At 39.6% G+C, this 18,592-nt stretch overlaps 1 protein-coding gene and 1 long non-coding RNA gene across 3 annotated transcripts in view; one reads left to right on the top strand and one right to left on the bottom strand.

Moving 5' to 3' along the window:
• The window catches only part of LOC140195357 (uncharacterized), a 48,659-nt gene extending 33,134 nt beyond the window's left edge, over positions 1–15,525 (bottom strand). Inside the window, exon 1 of the long non-coding RNA XR_011885433.1 lies at positions 15,260–15,525. This is a non-coding gene — a long non-coding RNA (uncharacterized lncRNA). The remainder of the gene's footprint in view (positions 1–15,259) is intronic.
• Positions 15,431–18,592, top strand: part of LOC140195354 (tyrosine-protein phosphatase non-receptor type 3-like) — a 185,099-nt gene continuing 181,937 nt past the window's right edge. Inside the window, exon 1 of one of the 2 annotated variants that reach the window (XM_072253530.1) lies at positions 15,431–15,585. Coding sequence is in view for 1 of the 2 variants with exons in the window: in XM_072253529.1 (XP_072109630.1) it covers positions 15,789–15,798 (10 nt within the window). In the remaining variant the exon portion in view is untranslated. Of the gene's footprint in view, positions 15,586–15,634; positions 15,799–18,592 lie in introns of those variants that run through there. The other variant, XM_072253529.1, reaches the window with a different exon arrangement.

The raw sequence follows: 18,592 nt of genomic DNA, 5'->3' as shown, positions 1-18,592 counted from the left end.
GTAGCTCCAGATCCCTAACACAGTCTCTCAGGAGCTGCAGCTGCATCTCGGTGCACCTGGCGCAGATGTGGCCATCTGGGAGACTGGAAGATTCCCAGGGTTCCCACATCTGACACCCAGAGCAAAGTACTAACTCTATAGACATGCTCTCTGTTCCTCAAAAAATGCAAGGAAAAAATGAAGTCTACTTACCCACTTACCTCACCGAAGCCTGAATAAGCCAAAGTCCTACCATTCTGACTCAGACCACTCCGTCAATGACTGCTCCGCTAGGCAGTTTGTCCCTTTCGTGCCTGAACCTTCCCTGCTCTCCAACACACAATTGGTGCTACAGTTATAGCTGAGTTCCTGCCAAGCTCTCCCCTCTTAACCTTAGATCCCGGACCTGTGCACTGCCTCCTCTCTCGAGCTCTCCAACTCATGACTGATGTGTCAGTTATTCAATAGGTTTCAATGCGATCCCCACTTATCCTTTTAAACTCCATTGAGTACAGGCCCAGAGGGATCAAATGCTCCCCCTTTCATTTCTTCAGGTCATTCTTATGAACCTCCTTTGGAACCCTTCCAATGCCAGCACATCCTTTCTTAAATAAGGGACCCAAAATGCTCACAATACTCCAGGTGCCATCGAACCAATACCTCATAAAGCTTCAGTATTACATCCTTGCTTTTACATTCAAGTCCTCTCAAAATGTATGCTAACATTGCATTTGCTTTCTTTACCATGGACTCAACCTGCAAGTTAACCTTTAGGGAATCTTGCACAAGGATTCACAAGTCCTTTACAGCTCTGATTTCCGAATTTGGTCCCCACTTAGAAAATGGTCTATGTCTTTATTCCTTCTACCAAAATGCATGACGATATACTTCACTACACTGTATTCTATCTGCCACTTCCATTCTCCAAGTCCTGCTGACTGTCTGCTTCTTCAACACTACCAGTCCCTCCACCTACCTTTGTATCTCCTGAAAACTTGGTCAGAAAGCTATCAATTCCATCATCCAAATCACTGATTTATCATCAAAGGAAGTGATCCCAACACTGGTCCAATAGAAGGGTTGTTAAGTACCCAAAAGGCATGTTACTGATGGACTTTCGCTAGGATCCTTCAAAATCACCGAAACTTACATATTTGTATTATATTTTCTTATGACTCAGAGGTCTCTGCCTCCTACCAGAGAAATCTCATTTATCCTGCTTATTTCCCTGTAACCCAATTGCCCCTGGTTTTTTCAACCATCAACTATCCAGAAATAATAGGGATAATTTGCAAAGGACAATCAAATGATTGGAAATACAGGGATTTAAAATTCTGAAGATGCTTAAAATTCTTCCCTCATACGCACTGTGAAAACAAATAATTCCTGACAATCTCAGAGAACGCTGTTCAATTGTTAATTATTTTAATGAATTTGTTGATTTCTGCACTATTTGAGGTGGAATATAGTATGTCCAAAGTGTAACATATTCAGGCACTAAATAATATGTAATTTAGGGGTGTGAAAGCAAATATATACAAAATATTGATCATGTAAAGCCTTAAACATAGCTCAAAACATTGGAAGTGATGATATCCTCATACTACATGTCCTTTTACATCCCTCTTTCTTATCAAACCACAATCCCCTGTGGGACTTGTATGCTGAAAATGGTGTAAGTGTGCAATTCTCACTCTCCAAAGAATAATCTTACCATTGTCACTTCATCAGTTAAAATCCACAAGCAATGTAACTAATTAAGGGGAATTAAAGGTTGTGAGGAGAAGGCAGTTAGATAGAGCTGAGTTTACAGACAGATCAGCCATGATCTTACTGAACGGTGGGGCAAGCTCGATGGGCCGGATGGCCTACTCCTGCTCCTGTTTCTTATGTTCTTATGCATAATCAATACAGGCAAGCTGAAGGAAATGAGAAGGTACCTTCAATTGCAGTCACCAGATGAAATACAGTCTGTGAGGACAGTATAGAAATGGGATCTGAGCATGATGAAACTCCAAGCACAAGCACAGTTAGGCAGAGGGAAATAGCAGCACTGGTCTAACTTGCCAGACAGCAAGTTCTTCTGAAGAGACACAACAGATGACTTGGACAGAGATGTGTTACTACAGATGCGGGAACCTGGAGCAATATAAAAAATGCTGGAAGAACTCAGCATCTTGCAGTTTTAGAGACTTATCACCTTTCCCTGTACCTCCGTAGAAATTAGTTGCCTTGGAAACAGCTTTTGGCTCAGGAAAGACCCATTATTCCTTTCCATTTTCTCTCGCACCTTCTATCCTGATAAAAGATCTATTTCCCCAAAATGCTGTGTTGTTCCAAGACAACATAGCATATACTGTTGACTCCAAATATATGAATAAGGTTTTCATCTATGTTCTCTGGGTATTCTTATCCTATCCGGGTGACTTATTGTCTTGGAGTTGCTACAATCCTATAATATCCAGTGGAGATAGTTTAGAAGAACATTTTGGTGACTAATCCTTATTCATATTTCTGAGACTTCTCGCTCAGCCGTACTTTGTCTTATGGCGTACTTTTATATTAGAATATGCAAGTTAACCGTGATGCTTCTTCCCCAGGTGCAGATATCTCTTCACATTCCCTATCTCCTTTGTTAAATAGTAAGATCACATTACTCAAGAAATCTGTAGGATATTGGAAGACTATAACCAGACCACCAACTGCTTTCATAGTCACCTCTTTCAGAACTCTTGTCCTTGGGATTTTCACATTTTAAACTAATTAATATCAGTAGAGCTTAATTTACTTTACTCCCTCATTTTCACTGAAACCTTGTTCTTCTGTATTACCGGGAACATTTTTTTGATGCACCCCACCATCAAGGTATGTTTTTACCCCACTGTTGGATTAACAACAGAAGATGCTTAAAATACTCAGCAGTTTGGGCAACGTATTTTGAAAGAGGAAAAGGTCAATGTTTTAGGTCAAAGACTCTTTATCAGAACTGAGGAAGAGAGAATTTAAAGTTTTAATTTGCAGAAAACATCAGGAGGCTGGGGGCTGATATCTCCTTTTCACTTTCCATTGATGTTGCTTAATTTGCAGAGTATTTCTAGTATTTTCTGGCTTTATTTCAAATTTCAAACATTTTAAGTCTTTAGGACAGTCTATCAGATTATGGTGACTTTCCTTGAAGCATCTTCACAACAAGATTGTTAATTAATCCTTCTGGTAAGCTTAAAATATCATACTCCCTAACTGATTCCTTAACATAGCAATCTAAAAATTCAGTTTCTACATATTGTAAGAATTCATCCTCAGTGTTATTAACACTAATTGGATTTACCTAGTCTAAATGTAGGTTAAGGCAATCCATGATTATTTGGTAAGTCCTGAATCAGTGCCTTGTACTCAGCCCCTAACCCTTTGTTCACAAAAATGAGTATTACGACCAGGGATTTGATCAATGTAACTAAGAGTTTTTATTTGTGAATCACATGCTCCTTCCCCCCCCCCCCCCACAGTAGAACCAAAGACAATCAGGGAAATTTGTAAAACATGAAAAACTAAATATTTAAGAATAGAAATGTCAGTACGTCAAAAATATTCAGCCCCCTTTGCTCAGTACTTAGTTGAACCACCTCTCACAGTATTACAGCTAATTGTCTTCTTGGATAAGTCTCTATTAGCTTTATAAGTATTTATTAGCTTTGCACAATATGATGGAGCAAGATTGCCCATTTCTCCTTACAGAATTGCTCAAAATGTGTCAGGTTAGTTGGGGAGCAGTGGAGGACAGCACTCTTGATGTCTTGCTGGAGATGTTTGGGTTAAGGTCAGGATTCTGACTGGGCCTCTTAAGGACATCAATTTTCATTATGTGAAGCCATTCCATTGTTGTTCTTGCAGTGTGCTTTGGGTAGTTGTCCTGCTGAAAGACAAACTTCCTCCCCAGTTTAAGCTCCCTGGCGGAGGTTAGCAAGTTTTTTATTCAGGATCTCTTTGTATTTAGCAACATTCATTTTTCCATCAATCTTGTTGGAACAGTGTGGTGAATCTTGTATTCTTTACACAGTTAGGCCTAAACATGACTCCAAACCCAGTATGATAACTGCCCTCTGATAATGGCCAAGTGAAAAATTTACGGAAGATGAATTAGAAATAGGTATCACATTACTTGAGCAAAGCTGAGTCACATAACATACTAGAGTCCAAAACTAAATAGTTTCCCATATAGGACTGAAGTGGGAAGGTATTTCTTCACTTGATAAATGGCTTAAATTGTGAAGCCATTTACCAGTCTGTCAGTCTGAAAAGTTATGTCTTAGAAATGTTTAATTAGATTAATTTTGTAAAAGTTAAGGCTACTAGCATCATTTTTAGTTAACAGCTCAAAGAATAATTTGTTTATTATTTTCCAATAAAGGATGTGAACTGTGTTTGCAAGACTAACATATATTGCCTTTACTCAGTTATCATTAAATAGGTAGCTGTGGTAGGAGTATCAGGCCAGTTTCTACAATTGTTTGAGCCAATTCATGAACACTGAAAATAAAGGAATATGAAAGTAATATCCAAGGGCAATATTTTTGATTTTGAATGAAATTAACAAGGTGTTTTTTCCATATGCCTGCTGCCCTTGACCTGATGGTAAATGACGCAGGCTATTTGAGAGATTTTATAGAAGAATCCTAGGAAGATTTCAGTGGTATGTATACCTTGTAGATTTCTTCTTGTTACTGATATACAAACATATGTGATATGTAAGAAAAAGAAATAGAAGGAAATGAGAAACTTCTTCACTCAGAGGGTGATAAATACGTAGAATTCTTCAGGTAGGGTACTGTGGAAGCTCAGTAATCTTGTTCTTACAAAACAGATCAATATACTTCTGAATATTGCATTAGAAGAGTCAGTAGCAAACAGCAGGAAAATAGCATTGAGGGAAATCAGTCATGATTTTGTTAAATGGTGGAGTAGCCTTGATCCACCAAGTAGCATATTCCTGCTTCTGTTTTCTCTGTTCCCCTACTACCATCAAGGCACTATAATATACAAGACAATTTCCATTCCTTTTGTATTTTATGTTGCAGTTGATCCATTGGAGATCAAAACAACAAGGAGATTCCTACTTGTTTTATTTCTCAGCTTCACACTGATGACTGTCTAAAATAAAACTGGGCGTATCTGACTCATAAGCTGTAGGTTGTTGAATCATTTCCATTCTCCTAACATCTTTTATGTAAGAAAGATGCAAGCTGAAGCAATTGCTGCCTGATTATTTCTGGTACTCTTTAGGATCACTGCCTAGTTTCTGATGTCATAGCCTATGTTCTACTGAGCTACTCATAAAAATTAAAATATATATAGTTACCAGGTTCATTATCCCTGTTGCTACATATTATCGTTCACTAAAAATAAATAATAATTTTCATTAGAGAGGCAATCATTGGAAAATAATAAAATTAATACATGATCTTAAAGATACAAATGTTTTCTATCTTTGTATACCCAGACTAACTGTATAAAAAGCATTCGCCGGGTAAAACAAATATTTCTTCCTCTCCAAATTAGTGCATTTGCAGTCTGTAATGTCTTCATCAGATACAAGACATTTTAAACAAGAAGCTTCCTGCCATCTATTAAACAGGCACTACAGATCATCCTTTTGAGAATCATCACTACACGACACATTAAAAGATCTGAATTTACGGCCGTTTATGATAATTTTATCTCTGTCCATGCAGTGCGTAAGCAGTTTAAAATCATTCAACAAACGTAACCAAGCTGAAGCATCCCACAGTTCAGAGATTCTGGGTTTTCACTGCTCGCATAATCAAGTAAGACCCATCTCAAAATCCCCTCCAACATATTTATGTCAAGTCACAATGACATCAGTGAGATTTAAGTGTAAAGCATTACAGAAGCGATACCTTTTTTTTAATCAAACTGATCGAATGGTAAAGAATATCAGCCATAAGAGGAACAGAACAGTAAGTTCAAGTTTTTTTATAAAATTATTGCATTATGTGTCAGGAGGAGCAGAGCAAGATTTTGGGCTTGAAAGAAAGTTCAGGTTTATGTTTAAATCAAAATGCATATCTTCACAACACATGACTTCCCCGGAACAAGTTCTGCCACTAAACTTTCAGCACACCCATTCTCAATAGTTGGCCTCTGAGGCACACAATATTACATTTTTAAAGGATTTCTCAAAAAGGCCTATAACTTAATGTACTTTGGAATTCATTTCCACAGAATTAGTAGAGTTTCTACCTTGATAACTCATCCATATTTAATATTCAGAATCAGGTTTATTATCACCGGCATGTGTCATGAAATTTGTTAACTTAGCAGCAGCAGTTCAATGCAAACATAATAAAGAAGAGAAAAAAAAAGTAAATCAATTACAGTCTATGTATATTGAATAGATTAAAAATTGTGCAAAAACAGAAATAATACACATTTTTTACCAACAGAACAACACCATCCCCTCTAACTTCCTACCTGTCCTTTCGATACAATGTGTATCCTTGGATATTAAGCTCCCATCTATAATCTTCTTTCAGCCATGATTCAGTGATGCCTACAATATCATACATGCCAATCTGTAACTGCTAAAGTTCATCTACTTTATTCTGCAAATATAACACCTTCAGTTCTGTATTCACACTTTTCAATTTTGTCCACCTTTTACATTGCAACTCATCCTATCAGGACAATGATAGGATGCAAAAGTGGGCTGAGAAGTGGCAGATGGAGTTCAGCCCAGATAAGTGTGAGGTGGTTCATTTTGGTAGGTCAAATATGATGGCAGAATATTGTATTAATTGTAAGACTCTTTGCAGTGTGGAGGATCAGAGGGATCTTGGGGTCCATGTCCATAGGACACTCAAAGCTGCTGCACAGGTTGTGTGATTAAGAAAGTATACGGTGCATTGGCCTTCATCAACTGTGGGATTGAGTTCAAGAGCTGAGAGGTAATGTTGCAGCTATATAGAACCCTGATCAGACCCCACTTGGAGTACTGTGCTCAGTTCTAATCACCTCGCTACAGGAAGGATGTGGAAACTATAGAAAGGTTGCAGAGGAGAATTACAAGGATGTTGCCTGGATTGGGGAGCATGCCTTATGAGAATAGGTTGAGTGAACTTGGCCTTTTCTCCTTGAAGTGACGGAGGATGAAAGGTGACCTGATAGAGGTGTATAAGGTGATGAGAGGTATTGATCATGTGGATAGTCAGAGGCTTTTCCCAGGGCTGAAATGGTTAACACAAGAGGGCATAGTTTTAAGGTGCAGAAGGAATGTCAGGGGTGACTTTTTTTATGCAGAGAATGGTGAGTGCGTGGAATGGGCTACCAGCGATGTTGGTGGAGGCAGATACAATAGGGTCTTTTAAGAGGCTCCTGGATAGGTACATGGAGCTTAGAAAAATAGAGAGCTATGGGTAACCTTAGGTAATTTCTAAAGTAAGTACATGTTCGGCACAGCATTGTGGGCTGAAGGGCCTGTATTGTGCTGTAGGTTTTCTATGTTTCATCCTGTTGACTGCAATTTTGCACTATCATCAGTCTCTCCTTGCGAGCAGTCTCATTACACATTGCCTTTGTTGGTAACCCAACCTCTTCCTCCTATACCAGTTCCCCAGCCATGCATTCACCTGCCAAATCATCCTATTCTTACCCTCACTGGCACGTGGCACAGGCAGCAATCCAGACATTACTACCGAGGAGGTCCTGTTTTTCAGCATTCTATCTAGCTCCCTAAAATCTCTTTTCAGGACCTCCTCACCTTGTCTATCTATGTCATTGCTGCGAATATGCACATCTTCTGGCTGCTCACCCTCACGCTTGAGTATGCCATGGACCAGATCCGAGACATCCCTGATCCTGGCACCAGGGAGGCAACATGCCATCCAGGTGTCTATATCGTGCCCACAGAATCAAGCTTCTATTCCTTTGACCAATGAATCTCCTATCAATACTGCAGTCCTCTTCACCTTCTTCTCTTCTAAGCTAGGGCACCAGACTCTGTGCCAGAGACCTGGTCACTGTGGCTTCGACTTGGTAGGTCATTCCTCTCAACTGTATTTAATATTATATACTTATTATTGGGGGGGGGGGAGAACAGCCACAGGAGTACTCTACACTGGTTGTGCATTTTCCCTCCTTCTGCTGACAGTCACTCATCGCTGTCTGCAAGGAATCTGTATGTTCTCCCCGTTACTGTGTGGCTTTTCTCCAGGTACTCTGGTTTCCTCTCACATTCCAAAAATGTATGGTTAGGGTTAGTGAATTGTGCACATGTATGGTTAGGGTTAATACATTGGTGCTGGAAACCTCAGTAACACTCATGGACTGCCCAGCACAATCGTCATGGATTTGATTTGACACAAAAAAAAATGCATTTCACTATTTGTTTCAAATAAAACTAATCGTTTCTCATTTTATTTTTCAGTAAAAACTTGATGCCAAGTCACAAAAGAATTATCAGAAGGATGGTCAAATATGTGTGATTTTAGTCCTCTTCTTAGGGAGTCCTTCTTAGTCAAAGATTATTTGTTTGCAATCCAGTTAACTGGATTCTACTGGAGTCTGCTGAAAGGCCAAGGGGATCCATAGACACACATGTTTATCCTGTTTTCTGCATTTCCAGGGTTAAAATGAATATTTAGCACTTCATTATTCCTTTGTGAAACAGCTTTTCTCCCCTTTTATGTGTTCAGTTTTCCCTTACTGCTACAAATTTCTTGCTTCTAAAACCCAAGATTACCATTGTATTGCCAAATTACTTTTGGTTTTACAGTGCCTTTTATTTTCTTTAATCTTTGCATGACCTTGCCCTATGGGTGTTTCCTGTTTGCTACATTCCTGAGAAAACTATCATGGGTGAGGAGGGGAAAAAAGCCAAATTGCCATAAGACATTTTATGAAACATTTTGTGTGTTTGTCTACATGACAGCACAATAGGTTTGGCGAAAAAGGTGGCATTACTCCTTAATTGAAAATATTCATTCTTTACTACATTATTGTATTTTAGTAGGATTCAATTGTGATATTCATTTGTCAATTGGCTCAACATATAATATTGTTTTACATTTAATTTTTATTCATGCAAAGTTAGTTTGCTAATTGTTTTATCCACTTTTAAAATTAACTGTAACTTCTTGTGAACAGTATTGACTAATTTTACAAAATGTATCGAAAACAAATTACCTCCTGTCTCATTCATTAGAGAACATGGAACAGTACAGCACCAGAAACAGGTCGTTTGGCCTTTCTAGTCTGTGCCAACTTGTTCTTCTGCCAAGTTCTGTACACCAATCCAGGCCATAACCCTCTATACCCCTCTCATACATGTATTTATCCAAACTTCATTTAAATGTTGCATTTGAACCTGCATCCACCACTTCTGCCAGCAGCTCATTCCATATTCTGACCACCCCTGACTGAAGAGGTTGCCCTTAAATATTTCACCTTTCATCCTAAGCCTATGACCTCTAGTTCCAGTCTCACCCAACCTCTGGGGAAAATGCCTACATATACTAACACTACCTATACTGATCATAATTTTATTTAAGATTTCCCCTCATTCCCCTGCACTCCGGGTAATAAAGTCTTAACCTATTCAACCTTTCCATGTAACTCAGGTTCTTAAATCCTGGCAACATCCTTCTCACTTTTCTCTTCGAAGCTTTTTAATATCTTTCTGTAGGCAAGTGCATAAATACTCCCATTCAACCTCACCGATGTCTCACACTATTTCAACATTACATTCCACACCCTGCACTCAGTGCTTTGATTTATGAAAGATAATGTGCCGATTTTTTTCTTTACAACCCTATCTACCTGTGATACCACTTTCAAAGAATTATTGATCTGTATTCTCAGATCCCTTTGTTCTACTGCACACTTTGATGTCCTACCATTCACTGTGTAAGTACTGCATTGGTTTGTCCTGCCAAACAGCAAAACCTCACACTTGTCTGCATTAAATTCCACCTGCAATTTTTCAGCCGGTCTAGATCAGCTGATAGCCTTCCTCACTGTCCACTACGACCCCAATTTTTGTGTCATCTGCAAATTTGCTGATCCATTTTTCCACATTATCACCTAAATGATGAATGTAAGTAGGTAATAAATAACAACAGACCCATCAGCGATCCTTGTGGTCAGAGGCTTCTAGTCAGATACAACTATCAACTGCCACTCTCTGTCTTCTGCCAAGTCAATGCTGAACCCAGTGACATAACGTTCTGGAACAGCACCCAAGCCAAGCTTTGTCAAAGGCCTTGCCACCTATGATGCCAAACAAGTTCCATCTGCCTGCATGTGGTTGATATGCCTTTCAAAATACCTTTTAAATACAGATATTACATCTGCTTCCCCTGGAAGGGTGTTCCATATATATATCCCTCTTTGTGCAAAAGAAACTTTCCTTGTAAATGGTATTTAAGGTTTCCGCTTTCACGTTAAACTTCTTCCTTCCAGTATCTGGTACTCCTGCACATGGAAAAACACTATTTATCCAATCTACAGTGTATGCCTCTGAGAATTTTATATTTCTATCAGGTTGCACCATCAGCCTCCGATCCTCCAAAGAAAATACTCTTAAGTCTGTCCAACCACTCCTTATAATCGATACTCGCTTTTAATTGATACCAGGCAATATCATGGAGTACCACTTCTTAACACTCTCCAAAGCCTCCACATTCATCCAAAGCACAACCAAATTTGACCTCACCAAAGTTTAATACAACAGCATCATGACTTCATGATTTTTATAGTAATTCTGACCAATGACTATTTACCTCTTTATATGTTTCTGTTAACTGTATTTTATCTGCAGTGTTTTTATTATCAGAGAACAGGATTGATAAAGAGTAACTGCCTATCATTTTTTAAAGAATTCTTGGTCTGAATAATAATTGTAAGAGAAATTGCCTGAAATATGGCATTTCCAAAAACCACCACAGCACAACTTAACACCTTGACCAGAGTTCACTGTCAACCAACACTTGAGGTAAGGATTGATGTAATATTGAATAGATGAAGGCACTGACATTTTTAACATACATTAAAATCAAATCTTTGTCAGTTTCAAGCAGATGTCTGAAAGCTAAAGAGCCTTCCTGTTTCTCTGAACGAGAACCATAGAATTATTATTCAGAACATTATAGAGTCATACAAAAGTACAGCACAAAAACAGGCCCTTCAGTCACCTAGTCCATGCCGAACCATTTAAACAGCCTATTCCCATTGACCTGCACTGGGACCATAGCCCTCAATAACGAAAACCAATTTCCCCCAGGATCAATAAAGTATGACTATGACTAATATTCCTACCATCTATATACCTATCAACACTTCTCTGAAATGTTGAAATCAAGCTCACATGAGCCACTTGTGCTGGCAACTCATTCCACATTCTCACAACCCTCTGATTGAAGAAGTTTCTCATGTTCCTATTAAACATTTCACCTTTCACCTGTAACCCACAACCTCTAGTTGTAGTCCCCACCCAACCTCAGTGGAAAAAGCCTGCTGGCATTTACCATATCTATACCCCTCATAATTTTGTATACCTCTATCAAATCTCCTTTCAATCTTCTATGTTCCAAAAAAATGACGCAACAGACTTTCAATACCATAAATCGGTGAGCTGTTTTGTTATGTCTCCCCTCTCGCTGTGAAATGGGGGCGCCTCTTTTTCCCTTATTGGGGAGAGACAGAGACCCTGTGATATGTCAAATACTGGGTGAACATGTAGTCTTTGGGGTACTGCAAATATGGAAGGGGGGAGTTGGGGGGCCTTAGGGTTCTAACATTTAACTGTCGTTCATTCTTTGGGGCACTCCTCTGTTTTTGTAGATGTTTGCGAAGAAAAAGAATTTCTCTGATATTAAATGTACCTATTGAAACCTATTAAATGAAGTACTAACCTATTCAATCTTTCCTTATACTCAGGTCCTCCAGGCACGACAACATCCTTGTAAATTTTCTCTGTACTTTATTTCAACCTTATTTACATCTTTCCTGTGGGTAGATGACCAAAATTGCACACAGTTCTCCAAATTAGGCCTTGCCAATATCTTATACAACTTCAACATTTCATTCTTTATTTGGCACATGGGTGTTGCCAGAAAAGCTAGCACTCATAATTGCCATTCAAAAGGTTGCGATTGAACACCTCTTGAACTGGGCAGTCCTTCTTCTAAAAGTACTCATAAAATGCTATTGGGCAGGGAGTTGCCAGAATCTCACTTGATCACAATGAAGGAATCACAATACATTTCCAGTTTGAGTGATGATACCAGGTATGATAAAGCTCCATTAATCCATTGCATTAAGGACTTTGGCAGTGTCAGACCAATAGATTTTCTGGACTATCAGATGTACTTTTTTTAAAAATACACCATTGCATTTTTAATTCATTTTTTACAAAAAGATGTTACACAATAACATTTAATGGTACCTTCAGCTTAAAAGGAGCATGGAAACTAGGGCCCAGCACGCAGAAGTGAGTGCTGAAGCTGCGGCCCCAGTGGGTGGAAGGGAATATAGGAATTGGAGGCCTGTCGAGCATAAGCAAACTAGGAACCAAGACACCAGTGAGTGGAAAGTGATTGCGGGAATTGCAGCCACAACTGATGGACGGTGAGCAGGGAAACTGAAGCCCTGATAAATGATGGGGATTGCAAGAACTAAGACTCCAGTGAATCATCAAGGAACAGAAAAGCTGGGCATTCAGTGAGTACTAAGGGAGCAAGAGACCTGGGTGCATGGCCAAGTGGAGAGTGCAAACATCGTCTTAGGAGCTGGATTCCAAACCACTGAGATTTCCAAATGGTTATACACCTCATTATCAGGGTTTTTCTATCATTACTAGTAGTGTCCTGAAATTAGAATGGCTCAGCCAAAGTGCACTCAGCTCTGTAATGTTTTAATGTCTTGGGATTTTTAATGCCCTGTTATTTTTTGACATCACCAAATTGGCTGAAGCCTCACTTTTGGGAGAATGGGCATCTCAGAGACAGGAATGCAGGGGTTATGGGCTACCTGAAATTGTTAAATTCAGTGATCATACTATTGGATTGTAAACTATCCAGGTGGAAATGAGGTGCTGTTCTTCAAATGGTTGTGTTTTGTCTCGCTCTGGCAGTGGAGAAGGTCAATGACAGACCAGCTGATGTAAAAATGGGAAGTGACATGTGATTGGGAACCCAAGACAGCTATTGCACACAGACGATTTTTATCCCCCACTTCCTACTATCAAGTTTTGTTCCCCTGCCCCAATAAGTTTCATTTGCCCATCAACTTACTTATTTGGTTCCACTTATCATTTTCCTTATTTATCTGGTTCCACCATCAGCAGCCTCATGTCTCCACTTATCACTTCCCAGGATTTGTCTGTACTGCCACCAACCACCTGGCTCCAACTGCTTTTCTTCTTTCACCTCTTATTTGTTTCTATATGACATACCAGCCACTATCTCCCAACTCTACTTCTTTCCCTCTCCCCCACCTGGCTTTATCTATCCATCATCCCCCTTTTCACCTGGTTCCAACTATTGCCTACCAGCACCTACATCACCCCTCCACCTCATCTCTTCTTGGCTGGCTATTTCCCCTTGACGCTCTCTGTCTGAATGCAGAGCCTCAACCCAAAACACAGACCATTCCTCTGCTTTCATAGATGATGCTTAATATGCTGAGTCCTCCATAAGTTTATTTGTTTGCTCCAGATGCCCATCATATCTGTTGAACAAGTATGAGCAGGAGTAAAAAGTTATAATCTTAGCTCTGGTGGAATTACTTAATTCAGTTTGATGCAATTTAGCATAAACTTGGCCGTGTCGCAGTTTTTTTTCAGGCTGCCAACACGTTAAGTACATCTAACTGCTCCAAGCATTAGAACAACTTCTTGAACCATGGCATGATTCTAATGGTAGCATGTGGGCTATGTCAGACCATGAGGTTACAGATTATGCTGGAATGTACCTCTGGATATTCAATTTTGAGATTAGGATCTGCTCTGAGTCTGAACTATTTAGTACAATGAAAACACTTCATAGCCTGATGAAAAAGTATCCTTAGTGTCAAAACTGTACAGCAGAGATTTACTAATTCTGTGATGGGTAGGTGCATCTGTAAATGGCAGATTAAGGAGAAAATAAGTAGGTTTATGCCTCATCTTAATCCATTTAGCACCCGCTGCATGCTCAATCTGGCAACTATGTCCTTCAGATTTTACCAGGTCAGCTAGTGAAATCAAGTGGTGACATGCAAAATAGATTCGTAAACACAAAATACTCTGCAGATGCTGGGGTCAAAGCAACACACACAACACGCTGGAGGAACTCAGCAGGTCGGGCAGCATCTGTGGAAACGAACAGTCAACGTTTCGGGCCAAGACGAAGGGTCAGTTTTTAAAAAATATGGTACACAGTAGTATAATAAATTTTCAACTTAACCAGATAAGTTTAAAGGGAGCACAGGTTAAAGGGGCACTGAAACAAGGTTTCATTGGGTTTAAAAGGGAATCCAAACCCTGAACCATCAAGATTTTCAAACATTATGATAGCAAATTATCAGAGATTTGCTAATTTTGCCAACCAGAGACAGTAATGAAGGTTCACCAGCCTGAATCCTGGGATGGTGGAATTGTCAAATGAAAAAAAATGCATTGAATAGGCCTGTATTCATTAAAGTTCAGAAAAAAACAAAACAACTACTTGGAATGTACAAAGTTCTTAGAGGGCTTGACAAACAGGGAGCATGTTTCTCTGACACAGTTCTCTAGAGCAAATGATCACTGCCTCAGGTTATCGGGACAGACGTTTCCCTGAGGTCTAATATGATTATGTGCTTTCGATTTGTGTTCATTTCACTGAATATAGCCACTGATATATCAATTACTCAAATGATATGAAAACAGCATAACAGCGTTAAAAATTGCATACTTTATTACTAAACAAGTTGAATGTATGATTTTTAATGTTCTAAATATGTATAAATATGCGTTAAGTATGATACAAGTTGGCTCTCGGGAAAAGTTATGAAGAGTTATGCAATTAACACCAAGGTAATGAACGGCAAAATAAATACCTCAATCTGGAAATTCTCGATTTTGGTATGCCGAAGAAAGAACTGAAGCAAGAGCTAAACTCATATCCAATTTGTCACTCACCTCACTCCTATTCGTGAGAGTCTGTTGTGCGCATCACAACATTGCAAACACAGTTTGACAATTACCGTTTATACAGAAGCAACTAGAACATAAGTTAAGCACACTCACGGCACACTATCGAGGCAAAGTTTGTTGAAGTCAAGGTGCAGCGAAATGGCCTCGCCCCTGCTGTTCCTCGCACCTACAGCGGATTACAGACGAGCCGCATCTCCGCGCGCATGTGCACTCGCGGCCGCCGACCGTTGGGAGGAGCGGCGCGCTCCCGAGTGTTGATGGGAGTGAGGAATTGGGAGAGGCGCGGCGGGAGTGACGTTGCACACCTGCTGCTGAGTTTTGCCATGGGAGTGATCGTCGCGGCATGGTGCGGCTAGAGACGAGGAGCGCCAACACCGGTAGCAGCTGTTAAAGGGGGGAGCGGCGCCTTGAATGCCAAGGTACGGGGTCTGAGGCTTCCTCAGAAGCAGCTGTCATCGCTGAAGTTTTAATGACGACAAGCTGACGTTCCTGTACTTTGGGAGTGCGTGGTCAAAGTACAGTCGGGAGGAGGTGAAGGTGGACGCGGTGCGCGCGCAGCATCGTGTTAGCATTTCCAGGGATTGGGAAGGACGAAAAATAGCGATGCAGGTGAAGCGATAACATGAAGGAAGGTGAGAAGCTGTCAGTCTGTGCAAGTCCAGAGCACATCCCTACCTGCGTGATCGATCGATATGCCAGTATCTAAGAGGAGCAACATAAATGTAAATCATTCGCAGTTGTAAGCAGCAATTGGGGATTGACAATCTAAATTCGAATCAAATATTAATATTATTTGGTTTAGATCAGTCGTTGTGTGTCATAAGAGGAATGACAGAGAGATTTATCAGTGAGTGGTACAGGAGCAGGCAAATGCAGGGAGCCCTAGAGGAGGTGATGTGCCTAACCTTGTGAGTTGCTTATTTTGGAAAGTACATTCTCTCCTGGCACGAGTAAAGTGAAACCAGAAATGTCTACGACGTAAACACGGGAATTGCGTTTAAGTTACAAGGTGTATGGAAATAAGTGATTGAGAGAACATACTAACAGGATAGTGAAATTATTGTTTACATAGAGAAGTTGATTGTTGGATATTTTGTTAAGTAACAATGGTGAATGTTAAATTTAAAAGGGGTAAATGCAGAACAAGCTAATATGACTTGTATGAAATTCAGTTTGTCTTGGATATCGGCCAGTCAAATATAAATTGGTCTTCCCGAATGGAAAAATGTGAATGAACATTTTAAAATTATTCAAAATATAATTTTTTGAATATAAAATATGTCACACCAAAGATAATATACTTGCCTTTTCCTAGTTCATTCAATTGCAATTCTTGTCTTCTATTGTATCTATCTTCCCTCTGCTTGCCAAAATGGACAATAAGAACCCAGGCAACTAATGAAATTAGCATTCTTTTCTGCACTGTGATGTACAGTGTCTTTGTGCTGGGCATGGAGTAAAGTATTCAAATTTGCTCTGTAGGGGTGACTGAACTAGATTAGAAGGTAATGAAGGGCATTGGCCATCACCTTTATTAAAGAGGTAGGTTTTAAATATCTCTCTAAAAGAAGAAAGAGAGGTGAAGAAGGAAGTTAATTTCAGATCTTGTAGTTTTGCCAAAATGATGGCATAGTCCTTATAGAAATTCTTAAAGGATCCAAACTAGAAAAGTACAGCTACCTCAGGAAGAAGGTATTTCATTCACTTTGTATTTTGCTGTATATGTTAGAGAAGAAGAGAAATGGATATTGAGGAGTTTGTAAACCAGGAACAAAAGTGATTACGTCAAGGTGTTGTTCAAGAAAACATTAATTTAGGTCAGTGTGAATATTGAAGTAGTAAAATGGATTCAACAGTGGCTGGATGGGAGACGCCAGAGAGTAGTGGTGGATAACTGTTTGTCAAGTTGGAGGCTGGTGACTAGTGGTGTGTCTCAGGGACTGGGTCCAATGTTGTTTGTCACATACATTAATGATCTGGATGATGGGGTGGTAAATTGGATTGGTAAGTATGCAGATGATATTAAGATAGGTGGCGTTGTGGATAATGAAGTCGGTTTTCAAAGTTTGTAGAGAGATTTAGGCCAGTCAGAAGAGTGGGCTGAAAGATGGCAAATGGAGTTTAATGCTGATAAGTGTGAGGTGCTACATTTTGGTAGGACTAATCAAAATAGGACATACATGGTAAGTGGTAGGGCATTGACGAATGCAGTCAATTCAGAACAGAGGGATCTAGGAGTAATGGTGCATAGTTCCCTGAAGGTGGAATCTCATGTGGATAGGGTGGTGAAGAAAGCTTTTGGTATATTGGCCTTTATAAATCAGAGTATTGAGTATAGGAGTTGAGATGCAATGTTGAAATTGTACAAGGCGTTGGTAAGGCCAAATTTGGAGTATTGTGTACAGTTCTGGTCACCGAATTATAGGAAAGATGTCAACAAAATAGAGAGAGTACAGAGGAGATTTACTAGAGTGTTACCTGGGTTTCAGCACCTAAGTTACAGAGAAAGGCTGAACAAGTTGGATCTTTATTCTTTGGAGCGTAGAAGGTTGAGGGGGCACTTGATAGAGGTATTAAAATTATGAGGGGGATAGATAGAGTTGACATGGATAGGCTTTTTCCATTGAGAGTGGGGGAGATTCAAACAAGAGGACATGAGTTGAGAGTTAAAGGGCAAAAGTTTAGGGATAACATGAGGGGGAACTACTTTACTCAGAGAGTGGTAGCTGTGTGCAATGAGCTTCCAGCAGAAGTGGTAGAGGCAGGTTCGATATTGTCATTTAAAGTAAAATTGGATAGGTATATGAACAAGAAAGGAGTGGAGAGTTATGGGCTGAGTGCAGGTCGGTGGGACTAGGTGAGACTAAGCGTTTGGCACGGACTAGAAGGGCCGAGATGGCCTGTTTCCTTGCTGTAATTGTTATATGGTTATATGAATAGGTTGATCAGTCACCAAAGTCTGGAGTGAGTTTGGAAAAGAGCAACTGAGTTTGAATGATCAGGAATCTAGAAAATTGTGGAAATTGACCAGTTGTGTGCTGAAATAATTGTCCAGGAGTACAAAAAAGCTGAGAATGAGACTGTCAGTAGTATACAAACTGAGATAAAGGTAGAATAAAGTGATGGGGTAGACATGAATGCGGGCAATTGATAATGATGCAGCATTGAGGTTGAAAATTTGTTTGATGCAACTTTGAGGTTAAAAGTTTGTTTGAGTCAAATATGACCCCAAAGTGGTAACAATTTGTTTTATCTTCAGAAAGAAATAGAATCGGTCACAAGGAAATAATGGTTTTGGTAGGAACTGAAATCTATGGATTAGATTCTCCGAATGTTTTGACTATCTGCTCTGTTGAAGTAGGAGTCAGATTTCCAATTTTGTTTCACTATAACCATTCAATTTTCCTTGGGTAATTCAACATGTAC

This window comes from Mobula birostris, chromosome 3 (genome assembly GCF_030028105.1).
Source record: "Mobula birostris isolate sMobBir1 chromosome 3, sMobBir1.hap1, whole genome shotgun sequence".
Classification (NCBI taxonomy): Eukaryota; Metazoa; Chordata; class Chondrichthyes; order Myliobatiformes; family Myliobatidae; genus Mobula; species Mobula birostris.
Note: the sequence above shows the minus strand (reverse complement) of the source record. Positions and strands in the feature narration are given on the sequence as shown.